We start from the raw sequence: 24170 nt of genomic DNA on the forward strand, positions 1-24170 counted from the left end.
GTGGGAGGCAGCTACAGCCTGGCTGGGATCGATGGCCAGTGCAGGGACACAGCAGAGCTGGCCCAAGAAATACTCTCCACTGGTTACACAAGGACAAACATCACCCTAACAGCCCAGAGAAGAACTGAATGTTACGAGTTTGAGATTTATCAGAGAAAACAAGGCCATAAATAAGCAGAGAAGCGGCTGCCAGACAGAGGGAGAATTGTCTGTGGGTCTCCGAGAAGCGATGGCCGCAGGGCCAGCACAGAGATGTCCATGGCTCCAGCCCCTACAGGAAATGAGGATTTGGCAGCCAGGTAGTGGCTGCATCTGCTGCTTTGGCAGCTGCAAGCCAGCTCGGCTCCCGGAGCTGCCCGGACAACGGCCAAGAGCCTGCTCCCGTTTCCCCATGCTCTGGGGCAAAACAGCAGGTAGGTCCTGGTCTTGGCTGACTGCGCAGTTGGGTCTTTAACCCCCTCTGCCACTGAACAGTATTTTTGGCTCATGCTGACACACAGAGAAAGCTGAAAGGCGGTGCAGAGGGACTGTGCACGACGCAAGACCTCCAGCAGTCAAATGCAGGCTAATCTTAGGTCTCCCTGGTCAGAAAATATCTGTTACAGATTTATATTTAGGCAGATGATTAGGGACCTGTTGGCCAGCTCCCCTCAGAGGACAAGCGAGAGGCATCGGGTTCCCCCTGCAAGTGAAGGACCCAGCTCAGCTGTGGTTGCCGATTGTGCTGAAACACCAAGGGCGTTGGCTTAATCCACCCACATCCTGACTTGCAAAGTTGCTGAGCGCATGGATGCTCTGAGCCCTTCATTTCAGTTGAACACAGTGGCATGCCAGACCTCCCGAAACTCTAACTGAGCACTAAATGATTGGAAAGTCTTTCAGCAAACACTCCCCTGCCCAAGCTGACAGCTGTCCAAAAGCCAGGCAGCCCAGGCTGCACCACTGCTGGCTCTTAGCATCAACCGACTGTGCAAAACTCAGGACATGGGAAAAAAAGGTGTAAGCTATTTCTTATACATGCCAGAAAAAGCGAGAGTACACAGTGATAGCGCTGCTGCTTCTAGCAGTGATACACATCCCTTTGATTACCGAGGGGAAAAGGACACGTGAGGTTGGATCAACCTGCATCCATACATCCAACTTGCCTGCCTAGCAAGGGAGCAGGGGTACCTTCCCTCTGGCTGTCAAAGCGCTCCAACCTGGCAGCATGAGAAGGCAGGAACGAGGCTGCCAAAGCCCCCACCACACCTACCAATTAACCCGGAGGCTCTAGCAGGGGTACGATGGCTCACGTTGTGGACCCCGGACCGTGGTTCCTAACAGTCACCCTTGAACAGAAAGGCAAGAGGATTTATCTTTTAATATAAATTTGTTATTTTATTAAACAGGATTAACAATCAACTGTCCAGAATCCAAACAAGCAACTCTTCTTCAAAAACAATTTTTGCAGAAAAATTACCCAAAAAAAGCCTGGTTCCTACCACAATCATGTACTTAAAAGTGATGTTTTATCATTTGCTTTATAAAAGTAAGAAATGAACTCTCTCATATCCATCTATCTAGCTATACACATGTATGTGTGTATATATATGCACCATGTACTTCAGAGATGAGTATTTTACTCAGAAAACAAATATGGAAGCCCCAAAAGAATGGAAATGCTCCCAGCACGTGGTCACTGCTGGCTGAGACTGGACCAGTCTCACACAGTTCGTGGTAACGGTAACCACGGCCCCTTGTCAAAGGCAACTTTTTGGTACAGTAGCTTTGGAGTAAGCATCTTGGCAGACACTTGGGATGCTAAAGCACACCACACACTCACGTAAGAAAATAACGGTCTCTCCTCTGGATGCACGGCTCTATTGCATATTAAGTAAAAAGACTATAATACACCAAAATCACTGAGGAATTTTGGTGAATATTTCTGTATAAATTCTCCATCAAATTGAAGATCTGACTTCTAGCCAGTGTTGTGGTTGAGTGAGAGAAGCAATTCAGATGGGACCCGAGTCAATATGTGACACTGGGCCCTAGCTTATTAGTTTACTTACTCAGTTTTTAATGGTACCTAAAGATTATGTCAAGTCAGGAAGAGGGCAGAATGGTTAAAACAGGCAATCAATCATGTTTTTTCCAAGTCCTATACAAAGATAGAGGAAGAGCAAACTGCAGTTTACAGGAATTCTCCAGGATGAGTATAAAACCAGGAAAAGTCCCAGAAGGCAGATTTTGGCCCAGAATGGTAAAAATATATTCCAACTTTCCATGCATGTGTGAGCATGGTTGTGGCCAGCTGTGAGCACAGCTGGAGCCTGAGCCCAAGGTCTGCACTTCTGTGGCAGTGACATTGGGAGGCTGATACACAGGAGTCCTTGTCCAAGAAACGATGCCAAAAAAATGATTTTTTTTTTTTTTTAAAAATGCCCTTCAGACTTGTGTATGGGCAAGAGCACCAGCTTCCAGCTGGTTCTTGTTCCTGTCTTGTTAGCACAAGACTAACCCTGGGTAAATACAGCTGTGGCCAAACCCTCTTACCCACGTGGATGGGAATAAGGCCTCTGTTTCTGAAGCGCCTGCTCACTCTGTCAGCACTAACATACCTTCTTCCTAGAAAGGTGAAGACCAACCCAGGCTACAGTCACAGTTAAAGGTGGTTATTTCTGCACTGCAGCTAAGGGCTCGGCAGGTCAGTGGGGCAGGACAGATAAAGCAGAGGAAGAAGGGGGGAAAAAAAAAGGCAGGGGAGGTTCTTCTGTTCGTATCTGTGGTACAGAAAGACTGGCAGGTGGAGAAGGGAGTCAGGCCAGGAGGCAGTTTGTCTACTTGCACGACAGCTTGATAGGAAGTTGGATATCCATTTGGGAGAAAGTTTGTGGGAGTGATAGAGTAGGTGTATGTGATAGCCTGATTCTGCTTAGCACTGTAAGGGTTAACACAGGGCTGCCAGTAATAGAGACCAACTCTGAGCACCTTCTCCAGTGCTCCCACTAGCCCAGAGGAGAGTCAAGCACACATGAAGAAGGGCCACCACTCCACGCTGGCTCGCTGGGATGGGTCACGATGCATTGGGGACCATCCCATAGGCTTCATACAGCGTGTTGAGCAGCTCCTGCTTCTCCTTCTCAGGTAAGAAGCTGGACTGAGCTGCGTTGATGTTCTGGGGAGACAGAGGGGGAACACAAGGGAGACATTAAGACACATCAGACATGAACATGTGGTTGTGCACATCCCAACATCTGGCTCTGAGCAGCAGCAGGCGAGGGAGAATGTAAAGTTTCCACTCTGAGATTCATTTCCACAGCCTCATTTTACAGGGCAACTGCTCTACCCGCCACTAGCAACAGTCCCAAGAGGAATGAGGCAGGCACAAAGCAAAGGTCTTTAAAGACTTTGGACTCTCTAGGATAGGTACTTCAGACCTGTCCCTACACTCCTGGCTCCCCTTTGGACAGGGGCCTCTCCCAGCACAGTGGTGGTGGCAGCCTGACGCGCCACTGCTGGGACACAGCCTGGCTGTGCAATGTACCCTGCTCGTCTGTCTTGTGCAGGGACCTTTCTTTTATTACACAGGAACAACCAGGCTTTTGCAAGAGCAGGAGAGGACAGCTGGCAGCAGAGCAGCTGTGGATTCAGGATCCCAGAGCTCAGAGCTGTCCTTCCTCCGCCTTCCAGACCCAGCAGGTGATGTCTGTAGGAGAAAGGGACTTGTTCCTCCAGCCAGAGCTGAGAGCAGGACTGATGCTCTCTTGTAAAGTGTATCCTGCACTTCCCAACCAAGCAAGTATCTTGGGAGACATGCAGGTTAAAGTGCTGAGCATGACTCTAAATGCAAACCAGAAAAGGTTCGCTTGGTAACCAGGTGTCAAATCCCAAGAGTTATCCTGTCTTTCTGTCCTGGGTAAATAATTAGAAAATCAAGGATGTAATCAAGACACATAAATGACTGTGTGTGCCAAAACCAAAGCCACCAGTCACTTTGTTTCCAGCTCAGTTGTCCCATACTCACGTTATACCTGCAAAAACTGCAAGCACTTTCATACCTGTTGCTAATTTCTGGGCCAGGCCTTGAAACAACCTATCTACAACTCTAAATTCAGAAATAAAAGCAACAGGGACCTTCCTTCCTGCTAAGACCTGCTGTGAGGATGTCAGTGGACAATTTCCACTCTGACCTGTTCCCCATAAAGCCCAAGCAGTCAGCCCAAGTGATGCAGCCCCTGCAGAGCCCACCCTGCACTCACACCCCCCTGCTCCCCACATCCCCCCCAGCCGGCTCAGCAGCCACCCTCAGCCTCGTGCTTACAAGGCCAGGGCAAGATTTTCTGATTTCCATTGACAACTCTTCAGCTTATAAAGAAAAACAGCGGGTTGTTCTGAGCTGCACCCAGCACATGAGCAGAGCATCCAGCCGATGCTGACTTACCACTCTCTTGAACTCCTCTTCAGTGAAGCCCATGTAGTCCTTCACTATGCTGTAATCCTTGTCAATATTGGAGTTAAAGATGAGGGGGTCATCCGTGTTTATAGAATAGTTAGCTCGATCCTTCCTAAATCTGTAAGGAAATCAGGTTGAACCAGTAGGTAAAACACTGGATGCTGCACTGGTCATGCACTTCTCAGGGTAAAATGCAGTAAAAGCAAAGACCTTGCAGCTGTCCCTGCAGCTTGTGTTGCTGGACTCAAACACAGGACTTGGCTTCTCTCACCACTGCTCACCACCGAGATGCTTCTCCAGCGGAGAGAGGAGCAGGGCATCTCGTAGAGGCTCAGCAACATCAGCTCTCAGCCACAAACCAGGGTTAGTGACCGGAGCACAGCATCTCATGCCCCGCAGCTCAGAGCTGGGGCAGGAGGGACAGGGCAGCCCCCCCAAGGGACCCCTGCACCCCTCCAGCCGCACCAGGCCCCTCTGTGTCAAAGGGTGAGGAGGTATCACATCTTCCCAAGAGGTGCGTTACCTTTCTAAAGCAATAAAGCAGCAATATTCAACCCAAATCTTGGTTATTTAGGATTGCAGATAATTGAGAAGTCTTACTGTGCTACTGGGTGTTTCCCAAAGTCCGGAAGACATGCTCCAGTGAGATAACTGGACCAAGGGCAGACCTGTTTGAGGGAGTTAAACACGAAAACCAGAATCAGCCACGCAGATCTGAACACCAGCTGCGTACGCAGATAGCTAAGCACGCTGGTAAAGCCAGATACAGGTTTAGGGCTTTGTTCACAGCCACCCCTCAGCGCTACTCCAACGGACCGGTGCGTGTCCCAGGAGATGGATGTGAAGAGCTCACAGCCTGTATGGCAGCAGCAGGAGCCAGTGGGGTATTTCCCATGGGCAGTCAGCCAACCTCCATGTGTCAACTACAGCTAAGAAACCACTGGCATTAAGTATATACATATATATTCCATATATTAGTTGGATTACTTGGGGAAAAGCCAAGAAAATTTGCGCATGCACAGTAACTCCCAGGCACTTCCACCCTCCACCCAGCCAGGCTCTGGTACAGCAGCCTGCTTTGTGGCAGGAGAAGCCTGCAGGCTTAAGGTATGTAAATTAGTGAATAAGCCCTTCGAAATTTATCCTCAGACAGACCAGAATCCATTTCTCTCTGCTACACACCAAGCAAGCAGCTGTGTGCCCCTTGCAACAAAGATCCCAGCAAACAGCCAAGTCTCTCCACTGTTTTTGCTGTGGGAGTTTGGGCGTCCAGGTTCAACGGCAATGTTCCCAAACACGTGGTGAGCACTCGGGTGTCAGGTCATGTCCCTGGCTGTCAGGTCATGTCCCTGGCTGTAGCACAGCCCGAGCGAGAGCTGATTTTCCACTCAGACACCAGCTGCCTCGCGGTCACCCTCCCACCACACACCCTTACCTCAAAATGCATCTTTGCTCTCAACAGCTCCTTGTAGAGCTCAGGGTCATCCAGGACATGATAGCCATGGCCAATGCGCTCGGCCTTCAGGAGATAAACTGCCTAGAGAGAACAGGAAAACCACATACAGCCTCTGAGCACCAGCTCAGTTCCTACCTGCCCAGAGATCCCTGCCCGACCGTGGGTGCAGCTTGCACCACTGAGCTAGCTCTGGGGAGGTCCTTCTCTGAGCCGTTGGGGCCAGATCTCTGCCTGGGTCGCTGATGTTTGCTCTGTTATGAAAACAGAGAGGACTTAGGCTCCTCTCTCCCCAGTGCAGGGGATGAGGGGCACTTCCCACCCCTGCCCCTCTCTTTGCCCCAAGCCAGGAGCTCCTCATACCTCCTTGATCATGGCTGGTGGGCCGGCCTCCCCAGCATGGACAGTACGATGAATCCCGCATCTTTCAGCTTCCTGCAAAGCAAGGGAGGACATGCTTCTGTCCCATCACCTGCAGCAAGTTCAGCAAACCCCTGGGCTGGCACTGCTCTTGGGGCACAGCAAGCAACAGGGGTCTGTGCAAGAAGCCCCCAGATCATAAGCCCTGCACCCCAAGAGGGACACGCTCTGCTGTAGCACAGGCTGCGAGAGAAGGGCTCAGTAATGCCAGACACAGAGGAACTTAGAAAGCCTGGTTACCTTCCCCTGGAGCCCAGCCAGACTCCTCAGGATCTTTTAATACTGCGTGAGCTCACCGCTGTCTCCTCTCCAGACAGCAGCAAGCTCGAAGCTCTCCTTCCTCCACCCACTTGCCCTTCTGCATGAACCTTGCAGCAGTTCCTGTCTTTGAAACTTCTACCTTTTTGGCTGGCTGCAGCCAAGTGGGAAAGTTTAAAAGCCCTCAGGGCAAAGATGAATCAATGCTCAGACACCAAGTGCCTCCCTCCTGTAAGGAGCTTCGAGGACCCTGTGGGTTCAGCTTTGGGGGCATTTTGAGATTCTCTTCACAGCCATCCTGAAAAACCCCTTGCCAGGGTGACCACCCTGGGCTTTGGGAAGCTGCACAGCCTTGAGGGAAGCCTGGCTCCTGCCTTGGTGGAGAAGGGCCACCCAGCTGGTGGCAGCAGACAGGCTGCAAGCCCCATCGTGCAGCAGACACTCTTCCCGGGCACTCCTTCAGGGCTTTTCACTCATGATTTTTTTTCAGTGACTTAATTCTCAGCTTCTCATGTGCTGCAATCCCAGGCCCTGCCTGGAACATCTACAGAAGAGCCCTGTGTGCATCGATCTGAAAGGCACTCTGTGCTCCCTGTGTCTGAGTGTTGATTTTTCCCGAACAGCTAATTTATTTACACTTTTTTAAATAACAAAATCCCTCTGGCCCAAGTACCAGACCAAGAAGAAAGACAGACTCATACCAGCACTGAAATTTTCCACTTGTTTCTACATGGGATGAAGACAAACCAGAAACTCTTGTTCCTGCACTCCCAAGACAGGCATCCCTAACTATCCCAACAGGAGGATGCAAGCAGAGGGGTCAGGAACACCACATGCACCAAGACTTCTTCACTAACCCTCCTGGCCACTGAAGCCTGACCCCCCTGTCCACTGCATCCAGGAGGGAGCTTGTGTCTAACATCCATCCATGGGCATATCTTCCCTGGAGTGGCTTAATCTCTTTTTCAACCCATTTGTCCAAGGACACATGGTGCTTCCCTTGGCTTCTCCTCCAAGAATCGCTGCCTCCTTGGACACAGTGGTCCCAGGATCCTTGACTGTACGTTTCTGCCCTGGTGCTCCTCCACAGCCAGCAGCCACAGTCGAGCTCTTGCCATTATCTGTTCTCTCCCCTCCAGCAGCCCCAAAAGCTCCCAGGCAGAACATGCCTGCCCAAGTGACACCACAAGTCTCTTCGATTTCCCTGGATGCATTACATACCCACGGAGCACAGCAGCAGTATTTATGGGGACGCACTTCCCTGCCACGCAGACCAAGAGGGGCCAATATCAGGAGCGGGGTTTGCTTCAGCATCTCAGAGCCTGAGCGAGTCCCTGGCACAGAGATAAGATGCATCCTTCAGGTGGGGGAGTCTGGACCTGGGTACTGCTGGCACACCAGGGCAGGATGAGACACGCCTGCTCGTTGATTAATAAAACCCTGTGCTCACGTCTCAGTTTATAACCACTCAGTTCCTCCTGCTCAGCAGCGCAGGCAGACCTTGCGTCGGCTCTTGCTGATGGGGGCAAAGACCCCAAGAAAGTCTGGTGTCGTTTCAGCCCTGAGTGCTGCTTGCAAAGCACCGTCCTTTTTGGCAGTGATGGTGCCCAGCCTCCTCTCGCACTGATGCAGGGGACCAACAACCCCAAAATCCCACCAGCAAAGAGGAGCGAGGCGCGAAGCTTTCCCTCTGAGCCGCTGCAAAGTGCTGAGGTCTAGTGCTAGTCTTGGACCAGGCTCCTGAAGACATTCCAGTGTTTGCATTTGAGACGATCAGATAAAAGCACTTCAAACCTTGCAGCTGCTTCTCTGCTCCTCCGGTGATTTCTGCCAGACTGGAAAGGCCAGTCTCTTCCACCCTTGGCTGCAGTTTCACCAACCCCCAGGAGCAGACCCCAGCCTACAGCAGTGGGGTGCTGCCGGGGGGGACACAGGCTGCCCGTCACTCGTGTTGTACTCAGTGCTATGGGGCAGCATGCCGAGCTCCAGCTCCAAGGCCATGTTTAAGCAATGATGCCTGCCATTAATCATTTAGGAAATATAAACAAATTCTTTTGCTATTTAACAGAATGTTTTTAATGGCTGCAACGAATTTTTAAGCTGTCCCAGCTGTTTGCAGTCTGAATAACATACCCCATGTCCCCTCAATATATGTTTTTCTTGTAATTTCTTTTAAGAAGCTTATTAAACAAACCTCATAAGCCTTCTTATGCTCGGAGGAATTCTCCACCTTCAGGGACTCATCCCCAGCCAGGTCGATGGCCACCACAGAGTTGTTTCGATACTTCTTGCAGAGCTCCACCACCTCTGGAGACCAGCCTGGAAGAGACAGCACCAGGGTTCAGGAGAAAGCATTGGTAAGAGTCGCACCTTCAGCATTTTTCTAAACAAATCCTGGTCACATAACTAGAAGGCTAGAGCTATTTTCTTTGGTCTTTCCTAAAATTTGACGCTCAAAAAGAAAGCTGACAAACTCCTAGAAAGGTCTGCCATCTTCAGGCAAATAAAAACTGCCAACTGATTAGTCCATCACCAATCAGAGGGAAATCAAATGCATTTAACCAGCTATAAAGCTGCTCTCATCATATTTTTCTGCTCACTTTCAGCAGGGGAAAAAAAGAGAAAGAAAAAATAAAAGAGAAAAAAAATAATCAAACATGGTAGTGCTTGCTGCAGTTGGCCCAAGGTAAGCTGAACTGCACAGCCCTGGTGCTGTAACATGGTGTGCAGGAGAAATCCCTCAGCCTGCTCCTGAGATTTCACCCCATCCCAGGCTGGGCAAGGGGGAAAGGAAGAACCGTCCCATTGGCCGTGCTGTGTCACAAAGGGGTTTGGGCTGGGGGGGGGGTCTCTGCAGGGCCCCTGTATGACAGACAGCCCTCCCCTGCTACAGATCATCCTCGACTCCCCCAGACAAGATGGTGGATGCTGCTCCCGGTGGGAAGGAGCTGGTCTGCCTCCTGGAAGGCTGACCTTTAACACTCACAGAATTTTATCTTATTGGCATCCGTGAGAAAAAGAGTAACAAGTGGCCAGCAACTACTTCAGAGCTATCTCTGATCAGGATAGAGGATAACCTCTGAGAAAGGACATGCATCTACCAGCTCATACAGCACTTATCCTTAGAAAAAAGGCCAAGAAACAGAGATAAATGGTAGTGTTAATAATTAACAGCCACCTGCTGTGATATATAATCTCAAAATCATATGAACACCTAAGAAAACGTGGGCAATTTCATTTTCTTTTTTCATCAGTTTCCAACTCACTGGGTTAGAGCCATTATTTTATTAACAAGTTTAATATGAGCCAGTTCTGGCTGGCATCTCTGCCTTTCTCTCAACAGTTCATAAATTACAGGGTGGCTTCTCACTGTGCAGCACATCCCGAATGCAGTGCTAACGACTCTTGCATTGAGTGCATCACTGGCTCTGGGTAAGAGTTGGTGCTCTGGGACACTGCGAATGCCAGCTCGGTTGTTTGCACAAGCAATCCCTCCTGCTGTGCAAGCACACACTGCACGTGCCCTCGCGTGCTCCCACCACCTTCTGTCTTCGCCACTTGTGTGTTGGCAGGGACCGTAACTGCAGAGAAGCGTGACTCTGCCTCACAGCTTTCCAGTTTCTCCTAAGAAAAAAGTTTTTTGCTAGAAACCAGAAATTTAAGGGTCATGTTTTCAAAGTATTGTTTGGGGTTGATTGTGCAGGCAGGAAAAAAACCCACTCTCAAATCTCCCAGTTTCCAATAATATAATTTTTCACATTTCTAGACACAAATTAACTGTGTACTCATTAGCAAAAATCTTTCCACCACCTACCCTACTAAGCCTACATAATACTGTTGAGAGAGATGAAGATATTCGTAACAAAGTCTTCACACAGAACAGCTACTGTCATACAACCTCGCTCTGGCTGCATGTTTCCCTGAAGGAAGATGCTCACAGAACTCAGCAGCCCAACAAAACACTGGAAATTGGGTTTTCTTCCTATTCTGGGTCATAGCACCTGTTGCTGACAAAGTTCAGAGCTGCTGATTTTATAAAAAAACTTTTTATTATATGTGTGACTTAGGTATATTTTACTTGTGTTTTCAGCTTAAACCAGCAGAGACTGCAGCCAGTGGATTCTCTGGCTGACGCATGGTCCAGACTAATGAAGGCGTGTGCTGCTGTAGCAGCACGACCACGAGCAGGGAAAGTGTGAGATCTCACGCCCGGTCCTCCTCCTGTCACTGTTCTCTCTCAGGCCCACCAGACAGTCGCGGCAGATGAAACCGCACACTATGGCAACAGCTTCAACTGGCCCAAGGAGAGCTCCAGCCTTTGGGCAGGGAGCCAGGTATGAGCAGAAATCACACCTCCGTGAGACAGGACAGAAGAGCCCATTTGGCCTCTCTAGCAAAACCCTTCAGACACTGGATGTACCCACAGACCCCCATTTTCACATCCAGCAGACCCTTACTCCATAGTGAAGGGAACAGAGGATCCCCAGCAAGAAAAAACTACTCCTCAGCACCGTCTGGTCCTGCACTGGACCCAGGGCCATGGGACAGGAGATTTCTGCGGGGACCTGAACCCAGGGGACGTCACCCCCCGCCACGCGTCAGGGAAGGGGAGCAGAGCAGCAGGGGAGCTGCAATACATTACTTGGCATATGGCGCATGCAGCATAGAATAGACCTGGCTTTGATGCGGAAATCCCTTTCTCCATCCTGTAGTCCTTGATTTACGAGGTTAACGACTTCATCTGGAGTGAGGTCTCCCCTGCAGGGAAGAAAAGCCATCAGCAAGAGGCCGGACACCTGCCAGGGACACAGGCAGGAGCCGCAGGCCCAGCCCGGCACCCCCACGGGACACCCCATGCAAAACCCAGGCTGCCCGGGGTCCCACTCGCCTTAACATCCAGAGGAGCCCGACGAGACGGCCCAGAGCTGAAGAGCACCTTTTACACTCATGCCATGCCCAGATTTACCAGATGTCGGGCACAAAAGCATGCAAAGATGATAGTAAGATTTAGAAAAGCCTCAGGGAACTGGATGCCAATCCTGCCTGAGCAGAGGAACCCACTCTTTGCCAGAGAAGCTCATTAGGGCACATAACTGCCTGCAGCCAGGCAGGGGCAAGCATGGGGCTCGGTGCTCATCACAACACATTTTGCAAGGGGCTACAGAGCCCAGCACTGATTTAATCAGAGGCACACATCACAGAAGGGATGACATGTAAAGAAGGGATCAGATTGCCAGCCCCCTCCAACATTGCCACCGTCTGCCAGCTCAAATTCACATTTTGCAGGCAGGCAATCCATATCTGAATGCTGCTTTTCCTCACACAGAGAACGGCTTCAGCCAGAAGTTCAAGCACAGCTGCTCCACAGATGCAGACTTAGGTGCCCAGAGCAAGCGATGTTAAAACACAGCAGCACACAGATTATAAAATGAAAATCCTATTGATGGGGAAGAGAGGTGGAAGCATGCTGGCACTTGCTGCATTGGAGGAGAGAGAAGGTTTGATTAAACCAGACTTTGAACACACGCTGGCTGACTGGTGTGGGCCATGCCTTCTCCACACCTGACCAGCCACCCACCAGCTCCTGGCATGGCGGGATCACTCACTCGGTTTGGCCCCAGGGGATGGGATCCACGCAGCAGTTGGCCAGGAGGTGAGGGCTGTACCGGACCTCCACGTAGATGATGCCTTCTTTGGCTTTCGTTTCCACAAGCTCGTAGGCGATCCTCCTCACTGCCTCACGGTCACCCCTGCAGGGACGGTAGTGGGACCCATCACTGGGACTCATCACCCTCAGGGTACACTGGGGGCAGGTGAGATGACCTCCAAGGCTGAGCAATGTTAGCCAAGAGGTCCTGCCAAATGTTGAGGGGGAAGAAGCAAAAAGTGCAGTACTTACGCAATGGCAGGCATGTAGTGATTAAACTTCTCTAAAAACTGAGTAAGTGTCAGTGGTGTTTTGTAGCTGACATGCTTCAGGAGGTCATCAACAGTGCTGCCGGGGAGAGGAATCCCTCTTTTCCTGGAAATGAAGCAACGTGTTATTGACAGCAAAGGGTATCACATATTTAATCAGTCCATTTCATACAGCAATCGCATCCCAAGCTGGCAGCAGTAACATCCATTTCTTCACAGAAAAGATACGGCACATGTTGTCCTTCCAAAATCTCCTCACAGATGCAGCCCTGAATCTCAGCGGGGAGGAAGGCAATCCAAAATACAAGCAAAGCCCAAACAAATCCAAATCAAGCACAACAAAGCACAAACAAATCAAAAGACTGACCTGGCAGGAACAGAGCCAGAACATATTTTAAGCTTAAGAAGGAGTTCACCTAAAGGGGGTGTGGATACCTCCTACTATCCTAGGCGCGACATCTCCTAGTTCTCGTGGCAGAATTGCCAACATTCTTTAGAAAAGTTAATTTCCACTTATGCAGGCTCAGAGGCTTGAAAATTTGCAGAGACGCTCCCAGGCGCAGGATCATGCACGCAGAAGTGTCATGGCTCATGGGTTTAACGCTGGCAGCTCCTGCCAGTGAGCTGGTTCCCAAACCCAACATCATGGTAGCATCTTCTCTGATGGGGACACTTCTCACGCAGGAGAAAATGGCAGTCCCAACAACTGCTCTCACCAAAGGGATGGAGATGGTAAAGCCCACCTAAATGTTTCCCAGAGGGAAGAGGCCATTTTTCCCTGGAGAGCCTGGAGTCCCAGGTGGGTGGAGGTGTCCCTGGTGGGGTGACAGTCAGGCTCGAGGGGACTGCCAGCCAAGGATGCTGCACCCTTCCCAGGCAGGCTTTTCCATCCCCACCCTACACCCTGGTACCCTGCACATGCCAACCTAAATTAGGACTAATAACTAGACATTTGTTTTTAATCCTCTTTCCTGCCATGATGAACTACAGCCAACTGATGGATCTCTCTGCCAATAGAGACAAAACATCACAGACAGCTTTAGCGTCCCGATGCCAGCAACCATCTCCCTGTGGATGAACAATCCACAGGGAAGCAGCCCAAAGACCCCACTCCTGGACCCAGTAAACATTGCTCATTCCCTGCTCAGGCAGGAAAGAAACCAGCCCCACTCTCAGCCTTCACAGGCAATCTGCACAGATTAAGCTGCTGGCACTCGGCAGGGAATGTTCACCACTGCCAAAGCATCGGTTTTCGCCCCTGCCTTGCTCTTTCCATGGCACTGACACATTGGTCTCTGCTCCAGGAACTGGCCCGCATCTTCCTCCACCTGCCCAGGAAAAGTTTCCTACAGCAAAGCCATTTCCCTGACCTCTTTCATGTGCTTTCCGAAGGATTGCCTCCACGCAGCCAGCAGCGACAGTGCTTTGGGGTGATCCGCAGAGCAGTGACACTGGGGTCAGGTCTCTCGCTGAGGGGGTCTGGTGGATCTTGCCAGCGTGGCTCTGGGAGCTGCTGCTGCCCCATCCAACCCGGCTGGTATCTGGGAGCCTTCCCGCAGCAAAGCTGCCCCAGGAGAACGTGCTTGTGCCCAGAGCTACCTCCAGCCACAGGCAGCACCACCTCCCACTGTGGAGAGGGCACCTCCCCTGGGGACACCCAGTCCTATGAGGGGTCCGCCACAGCTCTAAACCCTTTGGCTGGGCAGGGGGGATGCAAAGCCTGGCCCAGACCTAACAGAATTGGAGCCAAAGTTTCTAAAAATGGACAAGTTCAGCCACTGCCCAAGGGGGCTTGTGCATCCTGGCAGCTTTGGGTTATTTATATGTGGTCAGCAAATTTATTTCCAGCTCTTTACCTTTAAAAATAGACCACAAGCAGCTTTCTGTGTCCAGGGTGAGGTTATTAAGGCAGTCCCCTACGGTCTCCCACTGCTTTTACATTTGTGTGAGCACTAGTTTTAGAGCCCATGAATAGCACAGCTTTGCTCCACCCCAGCCAAGCACAGCACCCAAGGGCTGGCAGTCCCAGAAGATGCCAGGGCTGTTTAAAAATAAGAGGGAACTGGGCACACACTTGGGCAATGGTTTCTGTCCTAAGCAAGAGAGGTGCACAGGATCCTCAGATGGCTGGTGCCTCCTGGGCCTCAGGGCTCCTACAGCCCTCCTGGGGCACTACACCAGCATTTGTCCTTTGGTGGCAGAGGGACCCAGCAGAGCCCCAGAGAGTCAGCACTGACTTTTCTGTCCATCAGGACTTGTTCCAGCCCTGCAGCCCACCAGCAGCACGAGCAGAGCCAGCAGGAAGCCTGACTCAGCTCACCGTGCCAATGTCCTGCCATGAATGAGATGGACATCTCTGATCCACCTTCTTTACTCTGACCACACTGCAAAATGTACGGCCGCTCCCTGCAGAAAAAGCTGCTTTAGAGAATTTCTCCTTTGAATTGCCCTGCCTTGGAGTCTGCTGGGCTCATAGAATGCCAGAACTACTCCCCAACCTCCCAGAGCTGATTTTGTCCCCAAAGTACCAGAGTTGTATGTAAGAGCTGTTTCCTGAAATCTTTAAGCTTGCCACTTTCTGATCCAAGGATATCTGCTAGTCTCTATTAGCTTTTTGAATAGTGACAGCTGGAAGAAGTCTTAAGTTTATTTTGCTTACAACTGTGGAGCCAGGTCCTCGCACCAGTTAATCATTCATCCTGGTGCTTCCCTCACAAGCTACACTGAAGCAAGAAGATGCACATGGGCTCTGTCAAGGAAACAACCTCTCTAGGTCGCTGCCAAGCGCTTTCCTGGGTCACCCTCACATGAGCAGGACTCCTTGACTGCTGGCACCAGGCAGCCAGCCTGGGGTTCAAAGGCAAAGAGCAGCAGGGCAGGGAGGAGCACCCAAGCTGGTTTTTCCTCCCAAGACTGTGGTATGGCACCACCACCAAGCAGACACTCCCAGCCTGCTTTCACTTTACTTGCTTTTGCAAGTAGGAATGTGGAAAAAGACATGAGAATACACTGACTCTGCCACTTCCCGAGTACACTTCAAAGGCAGCCAGCTCTGTTTATGAGACACCTTCTGCACTTTTCTCACACTGGCTCCTCTTTGCTTGCCCAGCTCGCAGGACCGATGACCACCTCACGCACGCTCCTGCTACCAGCGCAGCCCCGCTGCAGCACTGTGCGTTGGGAAGTGCAGCCAGAAGACCCGTCTGTGCGGAGGCGAGACCAGCACCAGCAGGCTTGCTGCGGGCACAGCAAGCGAGAGAGCTTTCCCAGCCTGCCAGCACAAGCTCTTCTGCTGGAGAACTGGCCAAGCAGAAGGGATGATGCTTTTGAACTGCAGCTCCCAGAGCTTTCTTCCCCCCGCAACTCACCTGCCAAAGTGCAAGATTGTTTCTGGTCTAATGGCTCCATCCAGGTGGACATGAAGCTCTACCTGCAATAAGAGAGAGAAATCAGTGAGGTACTCTTAGAGCTGCAGCAAAAGTCTGGAGGTAAGCAGCCGGTGCTAACACAGGTATAAATGCAGCCACTATGGGGACAAAGTCATGACAAGGAAGCACAAAAACATTTTTAAAATACCATCATGCTAAAGTTTATTTTTCAATACCTGAGTATTATCTCAATATTTTCTTATTGCTGCTACAGCTCACACATTCAATGGATCTTTAGAAATTTATTCTGTTTCCAGTAATTTTCAGGAATTGCCCTATCCTTATTTAGCTTGCATGGTTTAGAGTTTGGGAAAAGTGAAAAAAGCAGACCCCAAACACCTTCGCTTTCCAGCTTGCTCCTTCCTGAATTCACAGACACCCAAGCATCAATTAATTTGCTAAGAGTCATTACACAGAAAGTTTGACTCATTTCCAAGAAATAACTCCTGATATATTGGTAATTACTTGGTATTATCAGAGCTTAGAGGCTTTCTAATCCTACACATGGAGTCAGTCCCACAGTGCAAGGTGCTGTAAAAAATAACAAGAGCTGCCCTGTAGAGCTAACAAGCTGGTTTCAAAATAAAACACTTAAATTTCGACTCATTAAAAATGGGACAGTAACACAGATCCCTTCACTCTGAAACCCTGTTTCCTGATTATTGCTGAAACAACGGCTTTTGGAGAAAGAGCCCCAGAAAAGCAAAAGCAAGCTTTTTCCATTAGACAGCTGGGCCTTTTGGAGGAACATGACAGATGTAATTTGGAAGTTGAACTCGGAAGGAAAATATTAGCTGTAAAATGTTTCAGCTAGATCTTCGTATTTCCAGAACTATTTTCTTTTAAGCAATGGAATAGTGTACAAAATAGGTATTTAATTTTATTTTATTTTTTAATGAAACTGTAGAGAAGCAACTTAATACAAAGTTCTTGTTAGTTATAACATTGTGCAAATTTTCCTGTGTAGATGGTTGCTGCAGGACACTGAGTAAGAACTGAGTAGGATTCAGAAGAGGACTGGATATTTGCATGGATAACTAAACCACCCAGGGTTACTAATTAAAACCCACAAACCTTCTGGCGTCAGGGTACGTATCAAACAATAACTACAAGGAGCTGGAAGAAAAATGAGTAAGCAGTCTCTACAAGCAGGTCAATGTGTAATTGTCCACCTCAAGAACCTTTCACTCCTCTGAAGCACCCGCGAGCAGCTGATGTGAGTGAGCTCAATGCCGCTGGCCCAGCTCCCGGCACGGAGCTGGCAATGCCCATCTCTGGGACCAGCACTGATGCCCACGAGCTCGCTCCCATCCCCACCTCCTCCTGCAGCCCTAGGCGCCTGCCATGCAGGCAGAGACACCCACCTTCTGGCCCATGGCCAGGGTTTTCATGGATGGCTTCTGCTGCAAAAGGCCATCATTGCTGGGGTGGGACAGTGCTCAGGTTCAGGCCACCTGCACAGGATGGACATGAAGCTACCGCTGAAATGTGCACTGGTGAGATGCAAAATGCAGGTGCCAGGCTCAGGGCAGCTCGAGCTACTGACCCTGCACCATTAGAATCAGCTGGCCCAGGGGTCATGAATATCCCCACTGACACCCCTGCTAGGAGGTTGTAAAAAGATATCCCTGTGACTTCTCCTACCCTTAAGACATGATCTGAATCTACAGGGATGAAGATTTTAAAAGGGCAAAACCTGATCTTTCCTCCCACCTCGAGTTACACAATCCGACTTACGAGGACTAAATGTCCTGAGAAGCAGCAGATAAAATAACAGACCATGGACATGGTCTGCATTGCCAGATGTGGACGCCTGGCATGCTTTCCACTCTTGAGCTCTGATTCCTATTTCAAAACCATGCATGCTCCATTTCTTGAGGTTTTCAACAGCCCTTGTGACCTTCTGATGGAGTTACGGGCTTGAAACTCACTCATGCTGCATATAAAAACCAAGCAAACAAAACCTACCGGAGTCTTCTCACCCCAAACATTTCTCAAGCATTCCTGCAAGAACATCCCAACATGACACTTCCATCAATGAGAAAGCAAATTCAGTGGTGTGCTTACTCAAAAGTCACTTCCTTCTGCCACTGCTGCAGGTGAGATGCTTGTAAAGCAGCAAGGTACCTCTCCAACACCAGCAACAGACTCTTTCTCCAGTGCCATGCACTTCTTTGGGTCTGGCAGGACCTAAACTAAGTGCTAAGAAGCTCTTGTGCCATGCTACTCAACCCAAAACTTTGTGGGGGTTCCTCAAGATCAGAGTCTGGGGGGTTGCTTTCTGCAGCTAGGACCTAATCTAGGCTATTTAGATTACCAAGGGACATTCAGGTGAAGAAGTAAAGGTATATCTACAAGGGTCTCCACTAAGAGCTGGCCCTAGATAAAGCTGCAATCAGCAGAGGCACAACGGAGCAGCTCAGCTCCCCCAGGCGCCTTGCCCGCAAACCCCGTACGCTTCCAGGTCCGTGGGAGGCTGCTCGCTGCAGATTACGCTGCGGCTCTCTTCCTGTGTGTTTGTTTTGGGTAAACAAAGCACAAGACTTTTCTAGATACAAGTGGGTAACGTGACCTTGCTTTAAGTCAAGGAAAGTACCCAGATAAAGATGAAAGAGTTTTCTCTGAACTGCGGTACCAGGAGATGATGCCTGAGCAAGCAGAAATAAGGTGAACGCAGGAGCCCAGTGCCTCTTCCAGGGCTCTGCTCCTTGGCACACAGAGGTCCATGCACGTGTGGTCTCCCACCCCAAGCCCTCCAGTTTATTTGGAGAGGAAGCCCGTGCACACAGATTAAATAGGGATCTCAATACTTGGTCCAGGAGCCCAACGGCACCACGGGCTACACCAGCACTGGAGAGGAGCCGTCAGCCATGCGGTACCAGCGATGCCTTCCTTTCTCACAGCAAACCTGGATGTGGTAACATTTATTCTGATAAAGAACGAGAAAGCAGCAGAGCTCTCTAATGCTCTCCCGGGGCAGGAGCTCTGCTCTTCCCCCAGCTGCAGCAAGGACCCCCAGAACCACCTCTGTGTAGCCACCCCTCAACCCTTCCTCTGTTCCTCCACAGCTGAGAGCACGTTCACTGACCGCTGGCCAGTGCATCAAAAACCCACAGTGCAATTCAGTTAAATCTCTGAGTTTCACTAAAGAGTTGTCGAAAGTCAGAGGAATGAGTTCAAAAGATGTAACTGGCCATAAATTGTGTGTCCTCAACACAGACAACCCCCAGCCAAGGCTGTCAGAGCAAACCGAGTGCTTTCCATTTTTATGCAAAAAAAGTTTTAGCTCAGCCACGGCACATGACTTGTTAGTGCAGATATCAGGAAGTTTGTTCAGATTTTAAAAAAGAAGAAGTTTTAAGGGCTCTGGCATGATTTTTCTCTTCTGAAAATATTGTAATGTTTTCTCTAGAGCTTAATAAGCTTCAAAAATAACTTCAAACACAAAATGAGGTACTGCAAACAAGTGTGTTCCATTCAAAGATCAAGTCTGATTATTTTCAATTTAGTGAAATTAAGAGGAAAAAGTTAACCAAACATTCAAAGTATTTTCAGCTACAGTCAACCCAACAGAATTTCTCTATTACTCCACAGTTTGCTCAGCAGACCATGGCAGAGCAGTTAACTGCTCAGTTCACCTATTATGTGGCATAAAAAGTACCATCCAAACTAAGGCACTTGAGGGAATTTCTGTATTAGGTGGTTTTAGGGTCTTTTTTTAAATACATACAATGAACTCAGCCCGAACACCATGGTAAAAGTAACACCAACCTCACCTTTTATTTTGATGGTTTCCCAGCAGATGTTAATAGATAATCCAGGCAGCCACTAAAGTTGCATCATTTTAAAACCCTTAGCAGTGACTTTGCCCAGGATTATTTATTAGCACATTAAAAGGTGATAATTTAAAGTTCACTCTATTGATCTCAATAACTGAAAAACATAGTAATTACACTGTCGTTTGTCAGTCGTTAGATACACATGGCAGGAAAACATTAATAGAGAGCAAAATTCAACAAGAGATAAGAGGAATGCCAATCACTGCAAGAAGAATGAACTGTGTTCCCCAAATACCAGTTTTATGAAAGTGCACTATCAGGAGCAAAGTTACGCTCATCATAAACTCACCACAAATGCTCATTTAGAAGCAAGAGGTGAGAGTGGACCAAGAGGGTTGTGAAGTGGAAGAGGCACAGTATTATCCTCAAACCTGACGACACCCACAAATGCGTTTTGGAGACGAATCTGCCATATGCTTTAAGGCTTGAGCCTCTGTAAGAGAAACATGGGAGACTACAAGACCCACGCGACATACTGCTCCATTGCAAGAAATATTTGTGCTTTCTAGAGAAGCATTTGCATGATGTGTGGGTTTGGTGACTGAGGCGGAGGAGGATGCTCCCGTGCTGAGCAGCCTTTAGTACCATCCCTCCTGGCACCCACTACTCGACCTCCACCACCATCAGTACGAGGCTCCTGGTGCCATTAACAGGCGACAGCGGCTGTGTGTCACCCTCCTGCATCTTCCTGGCTGGAATGAGGCAACACTTCGGAGCAATAAAGAGCCCTTGCACTTCGTGCAGCACCAAGCCAGTCTCTTACTGCCATCGCATTTGACAAGCGGATCTGGGAAGGTTATCTGAGAAGGTGCCTGCAGAGCATTACCGAGGGAAGGAGTGCACACATCACTGCATAAGGTACAGCTGAGGTCGGTGCAGCCTCGTCGGCACCAGGCTTTGACCCGTGCCAAGCTGGTCAAGGGTCAGGTTGTGTGCAAGAAGTGGATGAGCCAAAGAAAATATCCTTGGCACACCCTTGTGCACTTGCACTGCCACAATAAGGACACATTTTTAAATTATTTTTTAAATTTGTTTGTTTTTAAGTTTTGCACCCAGTGCAAATACCGTGCTACAGGCTTGGCACAGATGGGCAGGTCTGTCTCGAGCCGGGGGAGGCTGCAGTGCTACAGGGAGCAGGGCAGGACGCCCCCCCAAACCCCCTGGGTACAGCCAGTGCTCTGCAGCAGGGAGAGCACCTTTGCTGCCATCCGGGTTTGGTCACCAGGCGCTCTCCTCACCATTGACAGGACACACGCAGCTACAGCCAGTTCTGGCCCATCTCTCCCAATTCCTGGGTATGACAGGCACGTCGGTGATAACTGTCTCCCTTTGGATGGGGACAGGCCCCGAAACACCGTGATACACACAGTGTGTCCCAGGAGGGCTTGCAGGAACACCTGCCCAACGTGACCTGATGCTTATTTTGGAAACAAGCATCCAGCAGCAGAGCTACACCAGCTGCTGGGAGGGTGTGGGCCCAACCCTAGAAGCCCCCATTCCCATCCTGCTCCCTGCAGCGTGGCTCAAGGCACACGGGAGCCACAGGAAAGGAGAGCCATGTGTCCCAGAGCCCCCAACCTGGGGCCGGCCTGAGGGGAGAAGAGCCAGTAGCAAGCAAGGACACGGTCTCTGCTCCGGTTGTGGAGCAAAGAGGGAAGAGGCTGATGGTTGGTGTTCAAGGAATGGCAGTCTATTCGGTCTTTTATGGCCTACAATAAGCAGGGTTCAAAGTCACCCACCAGCAGCCCCAGCAGCTCCCTATTCATCTGCTGCAGTCATTGGGAGTCAGCAAGTTCCCAAAAAACGCGGAGGCAGCCCCGGCCCCACGTTCAGCTGAGGCTCGAAGCTGCTCCAGTTACCAGAAACATCTCTAAAACACAAAACGGATCGTTCCCAATGGCAGAAGGTCCAGGGGAATGAATAGGGTTCATTAACTGACTTCAGACCCATTTTTTTTCCCAAGCCTGACTTAGCAGGTTCACAGGACTGAAAGGGACTGCCTGACTCAGGAAAACCAGTCTCATAACTGCCGGCAACCAGACAACAGAAGCCTGATCTTAGCAGCCAAACCCTGCATGGTTTTTCCTAGGTCTCTCTCTTTGGCATCCCACTCTCCCATGCACTGGAAAAGTAGGAAGAAGCACAAGTGAAAGAAGAACTTAACTTGCTTCTCTCAGTCAAAAGTTTGAAATCACCGGTGTGAATCAACAGCTTTTGTTCTTAGTGGAGGTGATGAAATGCCAGCATCTCCCAAAACTGAAGTAGCCCTAAAAAGGCTTTAATCACTAGTAGATGTCAACGCTCCCTGATTTTGGTATCAAGGTTTGCCCACTATTGCACGAGTCACCTTTCCTCAGAAGGAAGCCTCACGTAGTGATGGAACGAAACATGAATCAGACCCATGCACACAGCCTTTTCCACGTTCGCTAGACTTTCCTGGTGCGAGCTCAAATTGAGAGATAAATGGTTTGGGAGTGGTAGGGGATGCAAACAGTGCCAAAACCCCCCCGACCTTTTGGGGTTTTGGAGGCAATCTTCTTCCCTGGGAAAGCTGCATGCAGTTGCCACCACTCAGGGTCTCCCAGAGTAGGACCACCACGACCATCACATCACTTTTTTTGGTCTCCTCTACTCCAACCCCTCCTGGCAGTCAGTGCCAGAGCCCGAAGGCAGCCAGGCAGAGAAAACCTGCTCCCCACCCACCAGCTTACCCAGATCACAACCCGGGAGCTGAGCTGTCCTGCAGCGCAGGCAGCACTCTGCCATCAGATACAGGGTTATCGCTAACCACATCTGTTTCATCTTCCTCCTTTTCAACTTTTTAATAATCTGATTAATGAACATGTTACTGTATGATACTTGAGATGTATTTATACAGCACATGGTGAGAGCAAAAGACTGGAGCACCCCTCTGAGAGCAGTCACCAAGGTGGTATCTTGGGTGTCTGAGGAATAATTGAACTAAATGTTTAAGAGCAAAAAAAATACCCACCAAAAAAACCCCCACCCAAAACCAGAAACACACCCACAAAGCAACAAAATCAAATCCCAAAACAAAAAAAAAAAAAAAAAAAAAAAACAAGAGAAAACGTTTGTTTTAGCAGACCAAGGCAACGGTTGGAGTGCTGGACCCTCCAGGGCTTGCCTCTTCCCCAGTCAGGCCACCAGCGCATCTCCAGCCCGGAGCAGCGGGGTGACCCTGCCTGGGCGCTGGGATGTCCCGCGGCGGGGAAACGGGGCCGGGGAACCGGGGCCAGCGCCGCTCCGGCACCGGGGAGCCGGGGCGTGCGGGATGCCCGGGGCAGCTCCTGCGAGGAGCACCGGGCCGGGGCAGAGCAGCCCCCGGCTGGTGCCGCCGAGCGAGACCCCAGGACACCCCTCCCGGCTCAGCCGCCGGGCCCCGGGGCACGTCCCAGCTTCCCCGTCGCCGCCCGCCGCCTCAGCGCCGGGGCACGTCCCGGCTGCCAGCCCCGGGGCGCAGCAGCTCAGCCGCGGGGCGCGCCCCGTTCCGCAGCCCGGCGCCTCACCTTGGGGTCCCCGAAGACGCGCAGCCCCCGCTCCATGCTGCCGCCGCCGCCGCTCCGCGCCCGCTCCGCGCCCGCCGCCCCGCCCCGCCCGCCTCGTCCCGCCCCCCGCCGGCCCCGCCCCGCCGCTCCCCACCGAGCCCGCCGCTCCCCACCGAGCCCGCCGCTCCCCCGCCGCCCCGCCATCCCGCCCGGTAATGCCCCCCCGCCCGCGTTTCCCTCGGAGCCGAGAGCCCGGGCGGAGCCGCGTCTCCTGCGAGGACGGGGTGAAACACACCGAACACGGTGGGACACCAGCTCAGCTCGCAGAGCGGCACCGGGACCGCCGGTTCCGCTGCAGGCTTAAGCCAATGCAACAATTGTTTTTTTAAACCTAAAAGGGACTTAACTGTTCAGCTTAGGAATGATCATCCCTCACCCCCTTTCCTGCTCGCAAAGCTGCTGCTCGGTGACTCACTTGTTTTGTCCGATGGCTTTTTGGACTCGTTTGGTCCATCATACACCTGCTTTCAGCTCCCGCAAACCCATGCTCAGCGTTTCATTTCTTATTTTTAGTGACCTGCCCATGTTTTACATTGCTCCTCTGCCTCCCGCAGTCCTCTCCCAGGAGCGATGCACATGGCAGCCCACATCGTTGAGGGACCGTGGGGCAGAAAGTCCTGCTCCTCCCCGCCGAGCGTGGCTTCTCCGCTACTGGAGAAAGAGCTCGCAGCCACTCCAGTCTTGAAGCACCCACAAAGTCACACCCATTCAGCTAAAGGCCAGTCTGCAAGGTGGAACCACTCCCCAGCGTGAGCTTTGAGGAACATCCCTTGGGTCCTGGCACAGCCCTGGGTGAGATGAGATCTGAGCTGCCTGGAGGGGACTGAGCAGGCAGGTGATGTTTCCAAAATCACT

The 24170-nt window shown here is 50.7% G+C and overlaps 1 protein-coding gene across 2 annotated transcripts; it reads right to left on the reverse strand.

Moving 5' to 3' along the window:
• Positions 1 to 1350: 1350 nt before the first annotated feature.
• Positions 1351 to 23785, reverse strand: ADA (adenosine deaminase). Of its 2 annotated transcripts, none has more exons than XM_074888471.1 (11): positions 23731 to 23785; positions 15851 to 15912; positions 12466 to 12588; positions 12173 to 12316; positions 11209 to 11324; positions 8761 to 8885; positions 6252 to 6323; positions 5871 to 5972; positions 5036 to 5103; positions 4424 to 4553; positions 1351 to 3157 (listed from the first exon to the last, which is right to left on the reverse strand). In XM_074888471.1, exons 1-11 carry the CDS (start codon positions 23770 to 23772, stop codon positions 3056 to 3058), a joined length of 1086 nt encoding a protein of 361 aa, XP_074744572.1. In that variant the 5' UTR covers positions 23773 to 23785; the 3' UTR covers positions 1351 to 3055. The 2 variants fall into 2 exon arrangements, with proteins under 2 accessions (XP_074744572.1, XP_074744574.1); XM_074888473.1 differs by lacking the exon at positions 23731 to 23785 and adding an exon at positions 23277 to 23343.
• Between the last annotated feature and the right edge of the window lie 385 nt (positions 23786 to 24170).

Source organism: Strix uralensis, chromosome 18, assembly GCF_047716275.1.
Source record: "Strix uralensis isolate ZFMK-TIS-50842 chromosome 18, bStrUra1, whole genome shotgun sequence".
NCBI classification, from domain to species: Eukaryota; Metazoa; Chordata; class Aves; order Strigiformes; family Strigidae; genus Strix; species Strix uralensis.